General features: G+C 38.2%; 1 protein-coding gene across 2 annotated transcripts in view; it reads left to right on the forward strand.

Annotated features, from left to right (window-relative positions):
- STT3B (STT3 oligosaccharyltransferase complex catalytic subunit B) overlaps positions 1 to 23,492 on the forward strand; it is a 93,903-nt gene that overhangs the window by 32,753 nt on the left and 37,658 nt on the right. For both annotated transcript variants that reach the window (XM_005299274.4, XM_065583542.1), the window contains exons 2-5: positions 6,850 to 6,958; positions 8,898 to 9,185; positions 13,769 to 13,834; positions 17,349 to 17,448. In XM_005299274.4, coding sequence (XP_005299331.2) covers positions 6,850 to 6,958; positions 8,898 to 9,185; positions 13,769 to 13,834; positions 17,349 to 17,448 — 563 coding nt within the window. The remainder of the gene's footprint in view (positions 1 to 6,849; positions 6,959 to 8,897; positions 9,186 to 13,768; positions 13,835 to 17,348; positions 17,449 to 23,492) is intronic.

The raw sequence follows: 23,492 nt of genomic DNA on the forward strand, positions 1-23,492 counted from the left end.
TTGTTACGGAAGTATTTTGCAATTTCAACAGCATTAGCCTTTATTTCTGGAACACTGAAGTCTTTGGTTAGGAGGTGCATCAAATGAGCACTGCATATGTATGTTATTAGCTTGGGACTCTCTTCTAAATAATTTCTTCTCATCTTGGATACATTTGCAGCATTGTCTGTGACCAAGCTGAATACTAGACATTTGAATTCCCCCCCACACACAGTTTGTTATAGCTTTTATGCTGCTGCTTGTAAGTATTCTGCTGTGTGTGCATTTCCTGATGTATCAATTGTTTCTGTAAGGAAAACATTCCCTTCTGCTGTTGTCACACAAGCACATACAACAGGATGATTGTGGACATTGCTCCACCCATCAAGACTCAGGTTAACAATTTCACCCTCTAGACCTTTTGCACACTGCTCAATTTCTCTTTCATACACTTTATCCAGCAATTTGCCTGCGACATCTGCTCTGTTGGGTGGACTGTATCCTGGTCTTAATGACTGAACCATGTTAATGAAGCGTGGGTTCAGTGAAACGGAAAGGAGAGTTTGTTGAATAAACAACCGGGCAATTTTTTCATCAGTTACCTCTTTTTGTAATCTGCTGGTTCTTATCACAAACTTATCTATGGGTCTTTCTGGATGATGGAGATTTGATTTTTTTTTTTCTTTTTGCTATAGGTGATATACTGTGGCTATGTGACATACATGATATGACTGAAACACTATCATTGGCAGATAACTCTGAAACTATAGAAAATGATGGTGATCTTGAAGGTGGATAGTCTTCAGAATTCTGTATGTTGAGGATGGATTCTCCTAAACAAAATAAGTCAATGCAGTTATTTTAATTATTATTACCATACTGCTCATTTAGTATTACTCATTGCATTCACTGACAGTACTACTTTAAAGATGAAATTGTAAAAGGAAGATCTGCCTATTTCAGCTATTTATTTTTTATCACAACTGCATCTAAAATGATAGTACCATAGAGTAACAACTATATTTTTTGCTCAAATGTGAGAATTCAAGAATAGTCCAAAAGGAAGACAGGCACTCCGTAAGAAAGAAATATGAAATAGAAAAGTTTACCAACCTGAAGATCCTGCATGTTTAGATATGTTCCTTTCATCATCTTCAGCGCAGCTTCCTCCAGAGAAGGAATACTTCTCATGCTGTTGTTTCATTTGGGCAACCAGGCCTTGCATTTCTTTGTTGCACTGTTTGCATTTTGCACGCATGCCTGTCTTACCCACAGGTAAATATTCATTAAAATATTCCAAACTGGGTCTCTTTTATGGCCTGCTGCCTTTATAGGTTTTCCTTTCTAGTGAAAGAATGGTATGGTAGATCTCAAATCAATGAAGGCTACATTCAGAAAGACCTCAAGACTTCTGGAATATGCTGCTCAAACAGTTTCACTTTTGTTTCTACTGCCTGTCCCTCCCTTCTCACATTTATCTCCAGACTTCTTCTTGTCCAGATCTAGTCCGTCTCCAACAATCTTCTATTCATTGAACTTTTAGAAACTTTGCACTTTTAGAGAGAGGTAAGGGATTGACTCTGTGTACACAAATTTGCAGAGGGACAATAGGGTTGGGGTCTGTTATTTCTCACCTCTATATATCATTCATTCATTTATTTATTTAAAACAATTTTTTGCTGTTAATAAGCATGTTATCTCTGGAGACACAAATCCACAGTTTGAGAACTGCAAAACTAAGCATCTCTGATGGTATCTTCTAGACTGAGCACTGAGTCCCATTGGGTAGATAGAAGAACAGGAGTACTTGTGGCACCTTAGAGACTAACAAATTTATTAGAGCATAAGCTTTCGTGGACTACAGCCCACTTCTTCGGATGCATATAGAAGTGGGCTGTAGTCCACGAAAGCTTATGCTCTAATAAATTTGTTAGTCTCTAAGGTGCCACAAGTACTCCTGTTCTTCTTTTTGCGGATACAGACTAACACGGCTGCTACTCTGAAACCTGTCATTGGGTAGATAGATTATTTAGGTTAATCTTTCTATACAGAAGCCCCTGGAACCTCATAAGATTGAGTCCCTAATCCAAGAACTATTGGAACTCATTTACAAAACTTTTTTTAAACATTAAATGAATATATTGTCTCATACTATAGAATTAGAATTTATAATCCCTATTCCATGATGAGATATCTTTGAGCTATAATGTATCTTAATTAAACCTATCTTTAGATAGGTTTTTTCCTCCAAAATCATTTTATCAAAAAAATCTGATTTAAATAAAAAAAATATATTTTTTTTATCATTGATTTTTATCCACCCTATTTCATCCTCTGCCTGGTAGATATCTGGTAAACTTACAGCCTACTCCTATCCTCTTGCTGCTGTAAGGAAAAAGGAGTATTCTTTTTCTGTTCACCAGTCCTCCAAAGTTTGTAGCTGCCAATGTGATGATGGTCTCCTCCCGTTTTACCCCTTTCTTTGACTGTGGCTGTCTGGAAGGGTGGGTTGGTTGTGTGTTTCCACTGTTCTCCCAGATTTCATTTTGAGTCCTCTTCCCCCATGAACAGTATCGGTGCCTGTCTCTGCTGCTGCTCATAGCTTTCCCGAATGACAGCAGAATATTGACCTTACAGCCAATTTCACTGCTGTCCACTAGATTCTGAATAGCAGCAATTAAAATCAACAAGACTGGTGTTTTTTTCTCTTCTTTTCTCTTTTGTCTTTGCTACAAAACTTGATTGTGTTAAAACATGACTGAAGGAGCTCTGCACTTACCTGAGGTCCAAAGCAGTTTAGCAGATCAGATCAGCAGAAAATGCTAATCTCTTCATGAATCATCCTCCAAGGATTTTGTCTTTCAGAGAATTTTTCAGAAGTGGGGCTCTCACACTATAGACATATTCATGACCAGTCTAAGCAACAAATCTCACGTTTTCCTCCACAGGAGGAGTCCAGGCTCCATCTCGGAGTCATTTCTGATTCAGTGGAACAGAAATCTTCTCTATGCATTTTCCCTCCAAGCCTTTTAATCCCCAGAGTCCTTAGGAAATTATGACATGACAGGGCTTCAAGTTATGTTAATAGCCCTATTGTAGACACTGCAGTTTTGGTACTTAGAGATGATACACCTATCTCTTTCAACCACAATTCAAGCTGCTTGTCATTCTGGACATTATGTCACAGGATGAAGGTCTGATTTGACGCCCTAATCCAGTGTCTACATCTCAGTTTGGATGTGCTACTGTTCTGTGTACCATTTTCTATTAAGACTGCATTATTGGTGGCTATTACTTCTGTTCAGAGTGAGTGAAAGTCAAGCATTCATGGTAGTACCGCCTGGGCCACCTCCCAGAAGGATAGTGTTACTCTTCATTCTCATCCTAAACTTCTGCCTAAAGTGGGCTTAGACTTCTATTTAAATCATTTGATTCATTTAGTTCTTTCCAAGACCTTACTAGTCCCTGGCAGAGACTAAACTCCACATACAGACATATTAAGAGCTATCTGTATTCCTCAGTAGGACAAAACTGTTCCACAGATCACACCTTTTGTAATAAATCCAGAGGGTGGGTTTTTTCATCAGACTCTCAAAAGCGGTATCAGACTGCATTAGAATTTTGTTATGAACTGAATAAGTTGACCCCACCATCTCATATCAAAGCACATTTTATTAGAATTCAGGCAGTCTTTTCAGCCATTTTAAAAGTCATCTCTTCTACTTGAAATCTGTAAGGCTGCTACTTGGACCTCCATACATACTTTTTCAGCTCATCATTCTCAAGTGTCAGCCTCTAGAACTGATTCACCATTTGCACCATTCACCATTTCCTGGCACTCACCAGAGAGACAGCTTCTTTCCTGTCTCCTAGAATGGGACCTATATAGACAAATACTTGAAGAAAAAATCCATACAAGCAGCACCACTACATGATGTACAGCTCTACTGACATAACGACTAAAGAACTGTCTCAGTTCATTGAGAAGACATGATCCCATGATGGACCACCACACACACACTCTCTCTCTCTCGTATGGAGCCTTTTGGCCTAGGGCAGTGATTCTCAACATGTTTACCATTGTGGGCTGTATATGCAGCTTTCTGTGTTATGTGGGCCGCATCCACACAATGTATATACTACATGTATGGCCCGGAGGATGTCACATGGACTTCAACTGTGTGCTTGATTGGGCTACAAGCAGCCCATGGGTTGAGAACCACTGGCCTGGGGGCTTCTGTATTGGTGAAGAAACTGAGTGGCTGTTGCGGACATTCTGCCCTCTATACTGTCATCAGAGGGACTCAAGTACATGCAGCATATGTGCTCAGCCTCAACAGTCATTACCAACCAAAAGAATCTGATTTCCTGTGTGGGCAAAATATTTCAAAGAACCACAGTTGCTGTAAGGTAACTAACTAACCATTTTTTGTTTGAAATAAAATTAGACTATTTGACAATGCCATCTTTGGTTCATGATGTATAGCATAACTTAACAGCTTTAACCAGAAAGTTTTTGAATGCACAAATCTTGGATGGTTTTCATTTGTGAGGTTCTTGGAGAAAAGTAATGCTTTGGGTTAAAAAAATAGAAAGTGAGATGCCTGTAGTTAACCTATTAAATCCATACGTAGCTTTTTAAGTGGCCTGATTTTCCCACAACTCCCATTAGTGTATGTATCTCCCCGCAGTTCTTTAAATTCTGTGAATAGTCATTGTTACAGTATAGGAATACTAAATATTGCAGTTTAGAAGATCTGTGGTATTCATATTCTGGTTTTCTGATCTACATACTGTATTTATAATGTCCTGCATCATTTTCTGCATGGCACTCCCAACTCTTACTGTACATCTTGTCAAGGTACAAAATTAATGTAATATTATTGATGTTCATTTCAACTATGAAATCTTGAAATGTGTGTTTTTGTAAGCTTTTATTTTATGGCAGGAATCACAGTCCATTTTGGAAAGCTGGAGTTAGTTTATTTTATATTTGTCAAAAGTATACTAGGGAGAAGCAGAAAATTAAATTCTTCCATCCTAATGTTATAAATAAAAAGGAATTTCTTCACTAGTGTTCATTGACAGTTGACAGTGTTCATTAAAGATTTAAGATTATGCTCCGAAAGCAGGAAGTACAGATGTTAAAGTTCACTTTCCACTGAAGACAGTTGTGCATATTTAACAGTAGTTTGCAGCACAAGGAGGAGGTTAATGGTTTTTTCCTATTTCATCCACTTAAGCGGTCTTGGAATTGTGGCACAATAAATATTAGCTGTCTTTTTTTAGCATCCAATTGAGGCTTTATTAAAGGATTTCTAAACTAAACTATGTCAGAAAATATGTTATCACCAACTCATGGAAAAAAACCAGAAAAAACAAAAGACGTGCTCTAGAACACCATCAGCCATTGGGTTGTCCTGTGCATTTTATGTCAGCTGTTTAGATTGTGAGCTTCTTGAGGTTGGGACCATGTCTTCCTTTTCGTCTTTTGCAATGCTGGGCTTACTATTGACACTAATCATATTAATGGTAAACCTTTGCTTTGCTTAGATAAGAGTCTAATTTTACAGGCATGGTGTTTTACAGATCATATTAATGTTGACAATTCAGAACTGAAGAATTAATATTTTTAGCAATCTAGTCAAATGGGAATAGTGTGAAGCTTATTAGAAATTAATGGCTCGTCGCTTGATATGATTGAATCTTTCTAGGTCAGAAAGATTGATGTTTATGAATTTTCTTTTATAAACATAATTGGTTTCTTCTTAAAGTACACAGTATCTTATCAGTGGGCTTATCCAATACACTATCTTATTTGTCACGTAGGAGTGTCTGTTGAAAATATTATATAAAAAAATCTGCTTACAACCTCTCTTGACTGATGATTGGCTCAGTAAATGTGAACCTGCAATGTGCTGACCTCTGTAACTGAATTTCAGTTTCTTGTGCTCCTTTGTTGTGTTGATTAAAAATCACTGATGATGACATATGTTTAGATGTCTTTCAGATGCTAAAATTGTTTTCAGGTGTGCAGGACCTTGAGTGCTCTTGCACTGTGTGGGTAACATGCTAGTCTCATTCTATTGACTCTGGGACATATGTGGTGTGAAATATTAAACTGAATAGGTACACACTTGTGTAAGGGAAGGCTCCTTTTTCTTATACTTTTAAGGTAATTGGGTCTTTGTTTTACAGAAAATATATGCAAGAAACTTATTTTTAGAATTTTCTTTTATAATAAAATGGGGGATAACATCCAGGCCAATGGATTGTAACATTGCATACTGTTTATATGCAGAGTGCTGTTGGTACTGCTTTTGTCTATCTTGCCATATTACTTCATCTTGATCCTATAAATTGAAAGTTGGCAGTAGAATAAGTGCTACCAATATACTTAATTTAAGAATGAAGGATTGACAAATAAATTCTGCCATAATCTGAAGCCAATTTTTCCAGTATCCTAAATGGTCTGGCTATAATGGATAATCTGTTGATTCATTACATTTAAAGATTTGATTACTTGCATGATGCAGAGATTAGAGTAAAGTTGAAAATGAGAGAATGTCTGACACATTTTACATAAGCTTTTAAAAGTGGGGGGAGGCACATTTTGCATGGTGTGTATAAACGCCAGTTTTAAATCTGCAAGCAATGTTATAGTGGATAAATGGGAAAAATATAACTTTGGGCAGCTTGATTCCAAACTTTATTTAGGTCCAAAATTGAATGCTGTATTTATTTCTTTTACACATACGGGTCTTGACACTTGACCCAGATATTGATTTAGGTTATGGAAAGAGGCAAGATTAGCTGTTGTTGCTATGGAATAATTGAAGTTAATAATCTAAATTTCTTTTCTTTTTTTAGGTTTAACTATAGATCAACACATCACCTTGCATCCCATGGGTTTTATGAATTTTTAAATTGGTTTGATGAAAGAGCATGGTATCCACTGGGAAGAATAGTAGGTGGAACTGTAAGTACGAGAACGATCACTTATTGGTGAATTTAAAAAATTCAGGATAACTACAAGTAAAATTACCACATGGGTTAAAGGAGAAACTAAATGTAATGTGCTCTTAATTGCCGTAATAGCTACAATAAGAATTTCAGTTACTACTAATACAATGTCAGCTTTATACCTCTAGTTCAGACAACTTACTGTCAATCAGTAGCCAAACCTGAATAGTATATGCTTATATGTCCACTTTCTGTAACAGTAATTGAGACTATTATGACTTGTTCACAGTCCTGTTGTCTTGTAGCATGTATCATTACAGACCTACCTCTTTGATGTAATGGATGACTATGCATTTTTCAATTGAAGCCAAGAGTAATGCTTGGCTTTTTCTTATTTATGGCCAAGGTTTAGAGCCACTTAAAAAAAATATAATAGATATTTGAGTCTGTAGAAAATGATATTGGTCTGCACTAGGCAAATACTTTTCTTTTAGATTAAAAATAATGGGGGAAATGTAAAGATTTTCTAAGGAATATAAAAAATAAATAAGATCAAATTAATGTGGATGCAAAAGTAGAAGAAAAAATTAAATGACATCAAATTGTGGTACAATGAAATGTCATTGATTTAAGGAAGACTGAGATTAGAAAGGTGTAAAGAGTTCTAATGATAAACAAATGTGTTGAAAACCCATAGAAGCACCTTTTCTTCAGTAATAAGAGAATAAATACCATTTAAATGGATTTACAGAGTGTTATGCAATAAATTAAATGGTGATTTTATTTTTAAACAAAACATTTTAATAAACCAGCTCTATATAACTTTTTGAAATCCTTGTTAAAATGGATTAAAAATATAATTTCATTTTTAATTCCTGGCATATTTCAGAAGGTCTCTTAACATATTTAATGTTTTTTTGTTCAACTTCAGAGTTTCACCTCTGAAACTAAGTCTTGGAGACATTTAGGGGAATACCCATATTAAAGTTTAATTTAGCAGAAATGTATTACTTATATTGTTTTTGCAGGGCAGTTAAGGCATTTGAAGTTTGTTAATGTTCTAGTCTAGTGTTTAGGCACCATTGTTTCATTGAACTAATATTGTAGAGTAAAACTATTAGAATGTTTTATTATTATCTGAAATCCTGTAGTAGATATAGTTGATATTAGATTCAACAGACTCATGTAAATCTGTGCTACACTTCCATGGAGGTCATCTTAATTCTGTTCAATTGTTTTTTTAAATATTTCATAGTCAAAGTTTCCTACTGTTTAAAATACTTTGCACTTAAATATGTAAAATAGTATACATCTGAGGGTGGGTGGATGGGTTGTTTGTTTACAGGCAGTGACTTAATCATTGCAAAATTCTGAAATGTAGGCTAATATCTCCCACTTTACAGGTGTGGGAAATGGAAGCACTGCAAGATTAAACAATTTGGCAGAAGTCACATAAGAAGCCTATGATAGAACTAGGAATTTAGAACTGTTTGAAAAATGACAAAAAAGATTAAAAACTGTACATAAAGTTTCTGGGAAATGTTTCAATTTTGCATCACTTTCAGATGGCTTGAAATTTTCTGACTAGCTTTACTAGAAATAGAACATACGTCTCTTGGTCTTGTGCCTGACCTACAAGATCATCTTCCTTATAACAACTTCCAGGGTAGATAAAATTTGAATCTGTATGTGTGGCTTCATCATTTATTTGGAGGAAATGGTTTCTTGCACATGTTGTCAACAATCATTTAATATAATTTAAAGTGTGGCAAATTGCCTTAAGTAGTTGTATCAGATATGTTGAAAGCAGTGTTAGAATAATTTCGTTTTTCTCTGCATGTGACTGACTTCAACCAAGAAATAAGTAACTTTTGTTGTATGCAAATAGATTTACAGGCAACCCTTTCTGCAATCCTGAAATATTATAATTTGATTTTCTTTCTCTTTTCTTCTAGGTCTACCCTGGGTTGATGGTGACAGCAGGCCTTATACATTGGATTTTAAATATGCTAAATGTCACAGTCCACATAAGAGATGTATGTGTATTCCTAGCACCAGTTTTTAGCGGCCTTACATCTATTTCTACTTTTCTGCTCACCAGAGAACTGTGGAACCAAGGAGCAGGGCTTTTAGCTGCCTGTTTTATTGCTATAGTTCCAGGTTACATATCTCGATCAGTAGCAGGATCCTTTGACAATGAAGGCATAGCCATTTTTGCACTGCAGTTCACGTACTATTTGTGGGTAAGTAATTGCTCGGATTCACTTTTTTTTTTTTTCTATTCTCCTGACCTTACTCCTGGCCTTTGCCTTAGGATCTAATTTTGGATCCTTAGAATTTTTTTCTTCCTTCTATAATTCTCATTGCCTTCTAGAATAGGTTTAGAGAAAGATTGGATAGGCACCCAAAAGTAACATATGAACATCTGCCACACTGTTGCTCCTCAGTTTGTTAAATCAGCCTGTCATGCTACTTTTCAAGGGATGTTCTCTAACAATAAGGGGTTTACATTTTCAGCTCAAACAGTGGTTTTCTTGTATTTGATTCTGTGGCCTGGTCCCCACTTAGTCCGGACTTCGGACTAAGGTACGCAAATTCAGCTACGTTAATAACGTAGCTGAATTCGAAGTACCTTAGTCCGAACTTACCGCGGTCCAGACGCGGCCGGAAGTCTCCCCCCGTCGACGCCGCGTACTCCTCTCGGCGAGCTGGAGTACCGGCGCCGACTGTGAGCACTTCCGGGATCGATCCCAGAACATCGATGGCGTGCCGCCGGACCAGCCGGTAAGTGAAGACTAGGCCTGTGGCTATGTGTGAAGTGATGAAAATACAGTTAGGCTAGCATTTTTCAAACTGTCTGCTTGCTAGCATGGCTTGAACACATTCCTGTATCATTACATGACAAAAAGAGGCAGGGGCAGAATTAAGCTACTGGGTTTTTCTGGACTATTGTAAGTAATCTGAGAAGTTCTGCATAGCAAATACAACTGAACAAAAATTAGACAATGTGGGGCAGAGCCAGACAAACAGGGTCCACATTAATAGCCGTGTGCTTTTGATACAGCACAAATATTGTTCTTGTCTCACATGCAATTAAACCACAGCTAAACAGAATCATTATATTTTATAAAGCTTTGTATTGTATTGGAGAGTGGTTCAGCGGATACCTTACTGAGTTAATTCAGCCACTCTGCTTTGGGGCATGAAAATAGTCAATGGTTATTGTGATTCACACAATTCACAATTGCTATTATGTAAATGAAAGTCTTTATGTACTACAGAATAAACAGAACAAAATAGGAGAGTAGTGTTTTATTGTATGTTGGAGGGACACTTTGAGGGTTGTATATCCATCAACTAAATTACAACTCAGTGTGCAGTTTAATTCAACAATATAGTGTACATTTTGTTATAGTATAGAAATGAGAACACACAATTTCAAGATCTAGAATATCACAGAATCTATTGCCCTAGAACTATTTCCTGTCCAATTGTTCAGGCATCCCCCTCATGAAAAATTGCTAAACAGTACTGTTGCCCCCAAAAAGAGAGAGAGAGAGAGAAATTTAAAGGAAATTATCCCCAATTTTTTTTGTTAATTTTGAAACATTTAACGTTTTTTGATTGTCTGTTAGCAGTAGAACCAAAGTTACTAACTTATCATAGCTTTGAACAATAGAAGTAGTGCCTTAACAGTAGAAGGGAAAGCCCCATCCCTTTTTAGATTTGAGAATATGTAACATGTATCTGTAAATTCAAATTCAGATTGTTAATACTAGCTTTAGTCATTGCATTAACAAATCCACAGGATTGCTTTGTGGGTCTCAAACTTAAATGCTTACTTTCATATCTCCATGAAGCTTACTTGCAGAAATTAAAGATACTTTGTGTATCAGAGATGACCATTACCAGTATAAAGTTCTGCTAGTTCATCGTTTTATGCCTTAACATGTATGTCTTGAAACCCAGACCTAATGACTTTCCTAAAGGAATGGCTGCTGCAATGGTATAGCTGAAGAGGCTAGAGGCTATGAAACAGATTTCAAAGTAGCAAGCACTTCAACACACCAAGTAGGACCTCAACATGGTCCTTGCTGCTTGTCCTTCTCAAAGTCTGACTTCTTAGCTTCCTAAGATGCAGTTTTTGGCAGATCTGTCCTAAAAGAAGTAATTTGTTACAATATCGCATATATCTGCTGCCGCTCTGGATTGGTTATATTTCTGTTTATGTAAAATAGAGATTATTAGACAAATCCTCTCCATAACAAGTTGGTGTCAAGGAATACAGAAACACAGCTTGTACCTGTAATTCATTTTGTGCTTCCGAATATACCGTACTCTTGATTGACCCCAGCAGAGTGGCAATACAAAATTCTTATTGTTACTGGTATTACAAGTACAGGTTTATGGCTGGAGATCATTAGTTTGTTTTTCCGGTGTTTCCCCTAAGTTTCTATTATACTGGATGGTCTACTTTTGTTAAACAGTTCCTTACTATATACATCTCTACCTCGATATAACGCTGTCCTCGGGAGCCAAAAAATCATACCACGTTATAGGTGAAACCGCGTTATATCGAACTTGCTTGGATCCACCGGAGTGCGCAGCCTCGCCCTCTTCTCCCCCCCCCTCCCCCCGGAGCATTACATCCGAATTCGTGTTATATCGGGTCGCGTTATACCGGGGTAGAGGTGTATTACACGTCTTTCTATTTGTGAAGTATTTGAAACTTGGGCTGCATTATGCTGTGGGAGGAATCCAGGAAGTTGTTTGGCCAACTGTTGCTGAATTGGGAGGTCCAGGAAGATGCATGATCAGTATCTGATCACCCAAAACAAAATTGCAGTTGTAAACTTTTATTTTTCATGGTTGTTCAGATGTATATAGAATTAACCTGTGCTGTTACTTGAAAATAAGTGGGATATGGTGGTGGTGTCTGTTGTATTGTAAGTCATATTTAACTGAGGTCTATGTCTAATCCTGTTGTGTCTGCATAAATTGTTGTAGAATTGCAACAGAAATGAAAATTTAATTTAATTATTAAAAAAAACCCTATCTCTTGTTCTTATCAACTTCCAAAATGTGAACGAGATAGAAATAGGTAACAGTGATGTCTGCCTGAGTCTGCAGACAGCCAGAAAACTAGTTCTGTGAGATGTAAATTGATTCTATTAGTTTTGAAGTCTAATTACAATTTAAATGTCAACAATAAGGACTTATCTACATGGTAAAATTTCCTGGAATAATTATTCGGCTATACTTAACCCAGTCAGAATAATTACTTTTTCTTTTGAAGAAAAGTAATTATTTTTATTCTGGAATAGTGTCCACACAATGGCTTATACCTGCATAACTGTAGTGGAATAATTATTCTGCCCTAGCTATGTTGGGAAATTTCCCCATGTAGACAAGCCATAAGTCATTGTTGATGATCTTAGTACAAACAGTAGGCTGACTTCTTTTTGTTATTGTTGAAGTAGTCAATATTGTGGCAGCCTGCAGTGAGGACGTACTTGCTCCCAACCATTGCTGGGGGTAAGGAACAAAAAGTTCACTCATCTCTCCCCAAACTTAAAGTCAATCTGTATTCTTACTCACAAGGGAGAGGGAAAGAGGAGGTGTAGCACCAAAACACAAAATCATCTTTCGCACCTTCATGAGCCGAAACTCCAGCTATTCTTTATCTCCTGTCAAAACGTCCAGCTTTACCCAACACCCAACAGTGTAATAATTCATCAAAACGAAAATCTACACAATGTTGACAATCTTAAATTTGGAAGTACAGAAAAATATGTAGTTATTTTTCAAAGTAAATAATAAAGACTACTGGACTTGTAAAGCGCTGGTAATCCACAACTGAGATTTAATGTATTATAAAGGATACAGAGCCTTCCCACCAACCCCTAAAAAGGAATCGATCAGTAGTTGTTACCATAGATTCAAAATATTATATTGTATTAAGAAATATTTTGTTTGACAGCCCAACAAATTGTCATGGACTCTCACAGTCAAAATGGGTTCTTAACATCTAGCACATCATCTGTAAATCGGATCATACTCTCAACACCTGTGGAACCCCATTGTCTTCAGCTTATGCCTTCAGTGATACCTGATATTCCTACTACCCTTAAGTGGGTTTTCAAAGTTATTTTTCAGAATAGAACAGCACTTACCCTAATAATATGATACAAGGACTGACAGAGCAGCGGTGGTGAGAGTTGTGATGGTCATCATCCAGTGGAGTGGCCATATGCTCTATGTTTACACCAATCTTCAAGTAGCACAAAGATGCTGCAACTACTATTCTGCCTCAGGGGTTGAAGTATTTAGTGCAGTGGTTCTCAACCTGTAGCCCGCAGACCGCTTGCAGCCCAGTCAGCACACACCTCAGGGCCATTTAGGTAGTATATATATTTTGTGGATGCAGCCCACATAACACACCAAGAGCTGCCTATGCGGGCCCACAATGGTAAATAGGATGAGAACCACTGAACTAGTGTGTCATGTCCTAGTACCAATTTGAGTGAAAAGTTGGATATAGGCTATTATGGTTGATTGGCCTTATGCAGGTGAACCGAATTGCACTGTTGCTTTATTTTATGGAAGATGTCTTTCTGAACTACATCCATGAATTTTGAAGGTGGGCAGTTAAATTCCTAAAACACAAACTGATCATGGGAGTCTTTTTGCTTTAACCCATACTTTTCATAAAAAGGTACATTTTTTTGGCTTGGGTGACAGAATTTTGTAATGCTATTTTTAATTGCTTTGTCTAATATTGTAACTTGTAATTCTTGAATACTTGATTTTTTTCTTTTTTTTAAAGGTGAAGTCTGTGAAAACTGGGTCAGTCTTTTGGACAATATGCTGCTGTCTATCTTACTTTTATATGGTAAGCCTTTTATTTGTACGTAAACTAAACTGTTTCTGTTCAATCTAGTTGAATGGAAATAAGTTTTGGTTTTGTATTTTTTAAATTAACTTACAGCTGCTTCTGCTGGCCTAATTAAGTCAAAGAAGAGGGCAGATGTTTACTTTTCTGCTCAGAACCTTTTGTAAAGATTTGTGTTCTCCAGGAAATAAATTTTCCCTTGTATGAATAGGCCAGGAATTTTGGAATGGAGCAGACAGATTCCTTTGGTGATGGAGTGGGTGGGGGCTCAAAATGAGTAGAGATGATCTGACAATAGAAGAGAGAATCTCATTCGGAGTGAATTGGTGGATCTTGGGTGGATGGCCGCAGTAAAAGTGGGGCTAAGTGTATCTAGTTTATCAAAGAGAAGTTTAAGACGTGATTTGATGACCACCTGAAGTTTGTACACTGGGGGAAGGTAACTGTATACTAGAAGGTTAATTGATGTAGCAAACAAAAGCATATAACAGGATCTAATGGCTGGAAGTTGAAGCTAGAAAAAATTAAAGCTGGAAATAAGGTACAAATTTTTATGTGAGAATAATTAACCATTAGCCTAGCAAAGCTTACCAAGGGATATGATCTTCCATCACTTGAAGTCTTTAAACTAAGACTGCATGTCTATTTAAAAGAAGTGCTTTAGTTGAACTACAAGTTGTTGATTCAGTGCAGGAATTACTGGTGAAATTCAAGAAGCTGTGTTATGCAAGAGGTCTAATGAGATGATCATAGTGGTCCTTTTTGGCCTTAAAATCTATGAATCTGTGAAAATGGGAATTTCTGCAAGATGTGGGGGGAATCAGAAGAAAGTCTGTCAGCAAAAAGTTCTTTTGTACTGACCTTTTTATGAAATGGGTTGACTCGAGTGGGACAAGATTTTGTGGTGGGAAGGATTTCTTGGAGAATGATGGATAAATTCCTCCAGGTAGAATAGGGTGGGAATGGGAGCCTGGTGGGGGGGAGGGGGATGTTGATTGGAAAAATTATTTATGTAGTGCTAGAGATGTACATAGCAGCTCAAGCTTATACAAAAGGGTCTCTGCCCAGAGGAGCTTACATTTTAAACTAAAGAATACTAAAATAGCAGTAGGATTGTGATTGGGATTTGTGTGTGAATACAGTATCTAGGGTCACTCCTGGGGGCATTCTGTGCCTAAAAATTCTGCACACAATATTTTAAAATTCTGCAAACTTTATTTGTCAAAATAATGCTACATAATCATGCCAGTTTCAATTATTTTGGTAATTTATTTCAAAATACCTGTCAGCAAGTATGTCTGTAACAATACAGACATACACAAAAATTCCCCCGGGAGTAGAGAGTTAAAGAAATCCCTATGACAACGCAGTTCCTGTTTCTCTGCCTCCCTCCCCCCCCCGAGCCAGTCAGGGGCCAGACAACCACAATTCCTCCTCACTCCCCGAGCCCAGCCACAGGGCCCCCCAGCCCAGATACCTGCACGCCCTCTGCCCTCCAGAGGCCATCCGTGGGGGGCCCCCCTTGCCCAGATACCCGCACCCCTTATCCCCAAGCCCAGCCATGGCTTCCCCAGCCCAGATACCCGTCCCCCTCCCCCTGCAGAGCCCAGGTGTCCAGAGGGAGAAACAGCCTGATGCTTAGTCCCAGGCTTGTATGGAGTCTCCTGAGTGCCGCCCTCTCCTTCCCTCAGTTGCCAGGCACCCTCTAGCTCCCTGTCTCCCCCCAGCAGTGTCTTCTATTTGTGAGCTGGGCTCTGCCGGATCCAGTGGCCCTTAGTGGCAGCCAGCAGTACTGCAGCCCATTTCTGTGGGGGAAAGGAAATTCTGCATGCACAATGTTAATTTCTGCAAAATTCTGCATTGTGCAGTAGCGCAGAATTCCCCCAGGAGTATAGGGTGCAACCTAAACCCCTTTTAACACCCCCTCCCCCCCCAACTGAATCCTGGCTGTAAGCCTTTTCTTTTACATCACATTGTCCTCTAAAGCACATTTATTTCATTTTATGGTAGAGTGGTTGTGAAACCATGCATAAGGGTGTGTTACATATTTCTGTTTTGATATACTGTCATGTACAAATTAGACCTGAGTTTGTTATGCTAGTATAGTATAGCCTTTCTACTACACCCACATATTCTGATGGGAGATCCTTTTAAAAACGACCATTTGCAAAATTCAGTCAAATAACAAAAGAAGATGGTAATGCATTTTTACTGCTGGAAATCATGAGGGAGATTCTGAGATTCATGATGAGATTCTGCCACTTATCTGTTGAGTAGCATCTTTGGGTCAGACACACATTAGAGGAGGGAAAAAAGGACTGTGTGCAAAACAAAGTATCAGAATCCCTGGCTATATCTACCCCTCAATGTCACAATGCCTGAGTTGAACTAGAGGGTATATTGCATATTTTTCCTTTGTTTTAAGGGACAGAGTAAACTAATTAAGTGCTAAAATTTAGCCAGGTTTAAGATTAATAGTAAGAATAAAGTTCCTTCATTTTCAGGGAAGGTACTTGCATTATCTCTTGTGATTCTTTGCAATATAGCTGTTCCATTTGTGGAAGAATTAATGAGACCTTTAGTTGCTGCTGAGGTTTTAATCAAGTTCCTTATATGCGTTTTTTCCCAGATCAGTCTTTAGGACTGGACATAAATGTATCCTCCAACGTAATATTATCTTTCTAATGAAATCAGTGTTCTTTAAACTATTAGCTGAGAATTAAATGGTAAAAATTGCAATTTTGGGGTAGTAAACTTCATTCTGCATTGCAAAAATCAAAGAAGTAGCTCATTTGAAAAGAGGAATAGCTACTACGTTGACTGAAAAGTTATGCATGTATTTGCAAACTGTCTGGCGATATTTATCTCAATTAAAGTTTACGTACTGACTAGCTCACTGTTAATGTGACCCACAGAATTGTCTTTAAAAAAGTAACTTTTCTAATTCTTGCTCTCAAGCTCCATTATTATTATTTGTATTTATTATTAGCATTTATTTAATACCCATCACTATGGCTTAGGATGTCTTTCCATAGTGATGACCATGTTTTTAAATACCAAGTTTTGCGTTGAGACAGTCTTAATCAGGCGTGCTCTCCTGCTGCCTGTGGCTTTACCGCTCCACTAGGAATCCAGGGTTTAATTAGAGAAAGACTGGGCAAAGAGGTACATCTTGAGCTCTTTTTTAAGTGAACATAATTGGGGTTTTAACTATCTTTCCTTAGACAGCAAATTTTAGAGGCACAAGCTAATTGAGAGAGCTTTGCCACCAGCATTCGCAAACCTTCACCTTTATAGCTGTTATGATCTTCAATCATGCACATGTTCTCCCTCCACTCCACACCAGTTATCATTTAAAAAGTCTCATATAAAGCCTATGTTGGAATAAAGAAATGTTTTGTGAATGTAATGATACTGCTGTGTTAATAAGTAGTACATAAATAGAATCTGATAGTTTACAGCTCTTTCTCAAGTTATATTTAAATTATCTAATTTACAGTTTAATTTCCCATAGGTCTCTGCATGGGGTGGTTATGTTTTCATCATCAACCTTATTCCACTGCATGTGTTTGTGCTGCTGTTGATGCAGAGATATAGCCGGAGGGTCTACATAGGTGAGTGTCCTGACTCTCTAAAAATCAGTTATTTGAGAAGTGGTTTCTATTCTCTTCTTACTGAACAGTCAGTTCTATTTGGGAGGCATTAAATCCAGGAATGTGAAATTAATAACTTAACTACATCTTTTACGCTAAATGGGAAATTAATAATTGCATATCAAGTCTTATATTAGTCATGTGCTGTATACCCATTAGCTTATTGTTTACAAAATAAAAAAGATAAGGATGTGATACATGTTTAGTTCATGTTGTTTCTAAACTCTCAAGTGTTATTTCCTAGCTAGTTTTTTTTTCCTTTTAGTATTCCATGTGGGAAGGGGAAATTCACTGAATCTTCACTCAGTTGTTTAATATTTTTAAAATTCTTTAATGCACAGGTTTCATATGTCTGTACTTTTTGTATGATATAATTGCAGCTTTATAAAAGCTATCCAGCAAAAAAATGAAAACCCCATCTATAATATGCTGTCTCACATAACGAGAGACAGAGCAGCATTCCACACAAGTGTCTGTTCAAATAAAATGTTGTGTATTGCCAAGACTTTCAAAAGTGACCAATGATTTTTAGCTGCTCAACTTAACACACCTTAAAGGGACCTAATCTTTAATAAGTATTGAGCATCTACTTTCTGACAATAAGGACCCTTAAGGTAGCTCAAATTGGGCACATAAAATGGAAAAGGAACTGAAATGGACCCATTATAAAATATAGGAAAAGCTGTCTCCCATATACAAACTTCACATAGAAGCCATTTTTTTCTTTTATTAAACTTGGGATAATTTTTGTTTATCAGCAAATTTAAGATCTAAAGAGCAGTTTAGAGTGGGGATGAGGGTAGAAGCTCCCTGTGAATGGGGTGGGTGGAGGAAAAGCAAGGAAAAGCTACTGTGACTGGGGGAAACAGCCAGCTACAGACTCAGAAGGAGTATCCTGGTAGTTCCTACTGTGATTCCTATGGCACTTCCTTGCCCACTGACTGCTGTGCTCCACATAACCCTCCTCCCCCCCCCCCCCCCCCCGTCCTTCTCGTGGCTGGTGTATTGATGTCCCCCACCACACCGAGATGCTGTCCTGTCTCCTGGGGAGGCTGGAAGGCAGGACTGATCTGGGCCAGGGAGTCCTACCTGCTTCTCAGCAGCGAGCCTGATCTCATGCATCATCTTCAGTGGCTCCTCTAGTCCTTCTTCTTCCAAGTCCTGGTCTTGTGTTTTTCTCCCCCACTCCATCACCACCCATGTGCTGGACCAGAGCTGGGTTCTGCTCTCTGGGGGTGCAGAAATATAGATCCATCCCTCCAGTATTTCCTTGGTGGGGTTATAGCTCTGGTCTCTTTTTTCCCCCTTCTTCCCCGTTCCACTGCCCCTAGTTTGGAGTCAGTCAAATCCAAAGGAATCCTTCAGAATGCACTGGATACAGAGGAGACCCTTTTCATCACTTTAAAGCATGTGTAAATAGTGTTTAGCGAGTATTTAATTTATCTGCTTGGCATTTTTGTGATGGTTTTTATGTAAATCACTGACAGAACTAACAAATGTATATACATTGGTCATGATGAAAGTGTTTTCATGGTTTGTCATTGAGCAATAAATATTAAAACTCTGCAAAAGCTTAAAATTTAGCCAGAAGGTTGTAAAATTGTATGCTCCTTGGGGCAGGGATTCTTCATGCATACAGTTTCTAGCACACTTTGTGCTAACAGCATAGAAATCAATAAATCAATACATTTTCAGTGAAGAATAAAAAAAATACATCATTACACATCCTGTGCATCACTGTTGTATTCATAGAATATAGCAGGATGGATTCATTTAAATCAAAGTAGATTTAAATCACCAAGCAGGAAACCTTGATTTAGATAATTAATTGATTCTCATTATCTGCTATAATTTGGTGGTACTTTTTGCTAGCCAAGAGGATACACTGTTTATACATATTTATTTAATAAGTTATGTAGCGTAACATATATTTATTCAGATGATTAATTTTTACATATTTTTATTATGTTAGAAAGTGGAGAATGACACATTTTTTTATTTACTAGATTCATTGTTTAGTCCTGGTTTGTGTCAAGCAGCATTTGGCTAAAACTTGGAAGTCAATTAAAAATGCACAAAAACAGCATTTTAAGATTGGTTTTCATTAGGTAAATAAACTTGCATTAAATATGCAGGATACATAAGGGAAGAAAATTAAGTTTATCATGTTTTGCATTTAAAAATTCATTAAAGAAAGACAGTAATATTTGTTAGTGAATTGAACTACCATATATACTCGTTCATTAGCCCGTTCGTTTATAAGCCCACCCCCCAAAATGGATAGGTAAAAATAGCAAAAACTGCATGACTCTGCTGACCCTATATTTCAGGGTTTGGAAAACTTTGGCTCCTGGCCCGTCAGGGTAAGACGCTGGTGGGTTGGGACGTTTTGTTTACTTGGAGCATCTGCAGGCGCGGCCACAGAGAGCTGAGGGGCTCCATGCCTGCAGATGCTCCAGGTAAACAAAACGACAATGTATTAGATGTTCAATTCAATGATTCCATAGAGTTTAAAATCATCAAATTTTGGTGTAGACCCGTCTTTAAGCCGACCCCCTGCTCTTTGATGCGTCGCTTTTTTACCAAAAATATCCGGCTTATGAACGAGTATATACGGTAATTGTTTCTGGTCAGCATGTCCGTCACAATTTTTGAACTCGTAATTCTCCTCTTCTCTTACCACATTCTACTCAGATTTGACGAAGAAAACCAGCTTTCCTCCTTTTTTTTCCAGCTTCCAATTTGTTTCTCAACTTTGAATGAAGAACTAATCACTGAACACTAGTTGAATAAACTGAAATGAAAATATTCTCTCTGCACCTGCAGAAGAGGCTACTGCTATCAAAAGCTGGTTTAGCACTTCAACAAATTGATTCCAGGTGCTTAGCCAGTGACTTTTACAAACTCAGTGGTTTCTCTTTTTAAAACTTGAACATCATATATGTTCTGCTTAAATATTTTTTATTTAATTTAAGTGATTTATTAAGCTTTAACATAGGTTATCATAATTTCAAATTTAATTTTACATAGCTTTATTCTTTTTTATTTTTTTAAATTGAAATTCTAAAAACAAAATCAGTTTTAAAAAGATTAAATCAATTTTTATCCACCTTGGGGCATAGTGAACCTCTCTTTGACTGACTACTGCAAAGCTGTCTAGTATTGCAGGCTTCACCATTATTAAGAGTGTAATTAATTTGTAAACTGAAGATAATTATAGAAGAGAGTATATGTATTTTGTAAAATTATATTAAGTTTATTAAAGCTTACTGCACATTTTTACTCAGTTCTGTTTCACGTCTGGTGACTTTGGCTTTGCAGCAGTAAGCAAGACCTCTCTTGCCATTAACAGAATGAGAGAACATCTGTTCTAAAATAGAGCTGGGCACTTGGTTTTATGCAGCATAGTTTTAAATGTTATCAAGTCACTGGTGTGTGGTGTAGTCTTCATTTTACTTTTTAAATTCCTGGTAAGTGAAGTAATAAGAGAAAGTATTGACCCCCCTTCCCCCCATGCTTTATGTAATATCTCATTTTTCATGTCAACTTGATTTTAATGGGACTTTAATCAGGATAAACAGAGCATTAGTATAGTATGCATTCTTTGATCCATGTATATGCTGGTTTTTTGATCAATTACTATACATAGTTGGAAATGTTTGCATTATAAAATTAGAAGCTTTCATTTGGTCATACCTTTACTTTTCAACTCAGGCAATGCTGCTGTGATCCAAAAATGTACGTGTTTGTGACTAGAATAATGTAATAAACAGTTTCCTGAGGGATGTATAAAGTATTATACAGTATGTGGACTCCAGTAAAAATATGAGGACATAGCAACTCATGCTGGAAATGAGATTTGTAATTTGTACTTCAGATGAGGTGAACATTTATTTTTTTCTATCAGAGGGGTAGCCGTGTTAGTCTGAATCTGTAAAAAGCAACAGAGGGTCCTGTGGCACCTTTAAGACTAACAGAAGTATTGGAAGCATAAGCTTTCGTGGGTAAGAACCTCACTTCTTCAGATGCAAGTAATGGAAATCTCCAGAGGCAGGTATAAATCAGTATGGAGATAACGAGGTTAGTTCAATCAGGGAGGGTGAGGTGCTCTGCTAGCAGTTGAGGTGTGAACACCAAGGGAGGAGAAACTGCTTCTGTAGTTGGATAGCCATTCACAGTCTTTGTTTAATCCTGATCTAATGGTGTCAAATTTGCAAATGAACTGGAGCTCAGCAGTTTCTCTTTGGAGTCTGATCCTGAAGTTTTTTTGCTGTAAGATGGCTACCTTTACATCTGCTATTGTGTGGCCAGGGAGGTTGAAGTGTTCTCCTACAGGTTTTTGTATATTGCCATTCCTGATATCTGACTTCTGTCCATTTATCCTCTTGCGTAGTAACTGTCCAGTTTGGCCAATGTACATAACAGAGGGGCATTGTTGGCATATGATGGCATATATAACATTGGTGGACGTGCAGGTGAATGAGCCGGTGATGTTGTAGCTGATCCTGGTTAGGTCCTGTGATGGTGTTGCTGGTGTAGATATGTGGGCAGAGTTGGCATCGAGGTTTGTTGCATGGGTTGGTTCCTGAGTTAGAGTTGTTATGGTGCGGTGCGTGGTTGCTGGTGAGAATATGCTTAAGGTTGGCAGGTTGTCTGTGGGCGAGGACTGGCCTGCCTCCCAAGGTCTGTGAAAGTGAGGGATCATTGTCCAGGATGGGTTGTAGATCACTGATGACGCGTTGGAGAGGTTTAAGCTGAGGACTGTAGGTGATGGCCAGTGGAGTTCTGTTGGTTTCTTTTTTGGGCCTGTCTTGTAGCAGGAGGCTTCTGGGTACACGTCTGGCTCTGTTGATTTGTTTCTTTATTTCCTTGTGTGGGTATTGTAGTTTTGAGAATGCTTGGTGAAGATCTTGTAGGTGTTGGTCTCTGTCTGAGGGGTTGGAGCAGATGCGATTGTACCTCAGTGCTTGGCTGTAGACGATGGATCTTGTGGTGTGACGGGTGGAAGCTGGAGGCATGAAGGTAGGCGTAGCGGTCGGTGGGTTTTCGGTATAGGGTGGTGGTAATGTGGCCATCGCTTATTTGTACGGTGGTGTCTTGGAAGTGGACCTCCTGTGTAGATTGGTCCAGGCTGAGGTTGATGGTGGGGTGGAAGCTGTTGAAATCATGAATTCTTCCAGGGTCTCCTTCCCATGGGTCCAGATGATGAAGATGTCATCAATATAGCGTAGGTAGAGAAGGGGCATGAGTGGAGGAGAGCTGAGGAAGCGTTGTTCCAGGTCAGCCATAAAAATGTTGGCATATTGTGGAGCCATGCGGGTGCCCATAGCGGTGCCACTGATCTGGAGGTATATATTGTCACCAAATTTGAAATAATTGTGCGTGAGGATAAAGTCACAGAGCTCAGAGGTAAATTGTGCTGTGTCATCATCAGGGATACTGTTCCTGACAGCTTGTATTCCATCTGTGTGTGGGATGTTTGTGTTGAGAGCCTCTACATCCATGGTGGCTAGGATGGTGTTTTCTGGGAGGTCACCAATGCATTGTAGTTTTCTCAGGAAATCTGTGGTGTCACGGAAATAGCTGGGAGTGCTGGTGGCGTAGGGTCTGAGTAGGGAGTCCACATATCCAGACAGTCCTTCAGTGAGAGTGCCAATGCCCGAGATGATGGGGCGTCCAGGATTTCCAGGTTTGTGGATCTTAGGTAGTAGATAGAATAACCCCGGTCGGGGCTCTAAGGGTATGTTGATTTGTTCCTGTGTTAGTGTAGGGAGTGTCCTGAGTAGATGGTGCAGTTTCTTAGTGTATTCCTCAGTGGGATCTGAGGAAAGTGGCCTGTAGAATTTGGTATTGGAGAGTTGTCTGGCAGCCTCCTTCTGGTAATCAGACCTGTTCATGATGACAACAGCACCTCCTTTATCAGATTCTTTGATGATAATGTCAGGGTGGTTTCTGAGACTGTGGATGGCATTGCGTTCTGCACGACTTAGATTATGAGGCAAGCG

The sequence above is a fragment of the Chrysemys picta genome, chromosome 2, assembly GCF_011386835.1.
Source record: "Chrysemys picta bellii isolate R12L10 chromosome 2, ASM1138683v2, whole genome shotgun sequence".
In the NCBI taxonomy this organism is placed as follows: domain Eukaryota; kingdom Metazoa; phylum Chordata; order Testudines; family Emydidae; genus Chrysemys; species Chrysemys picta.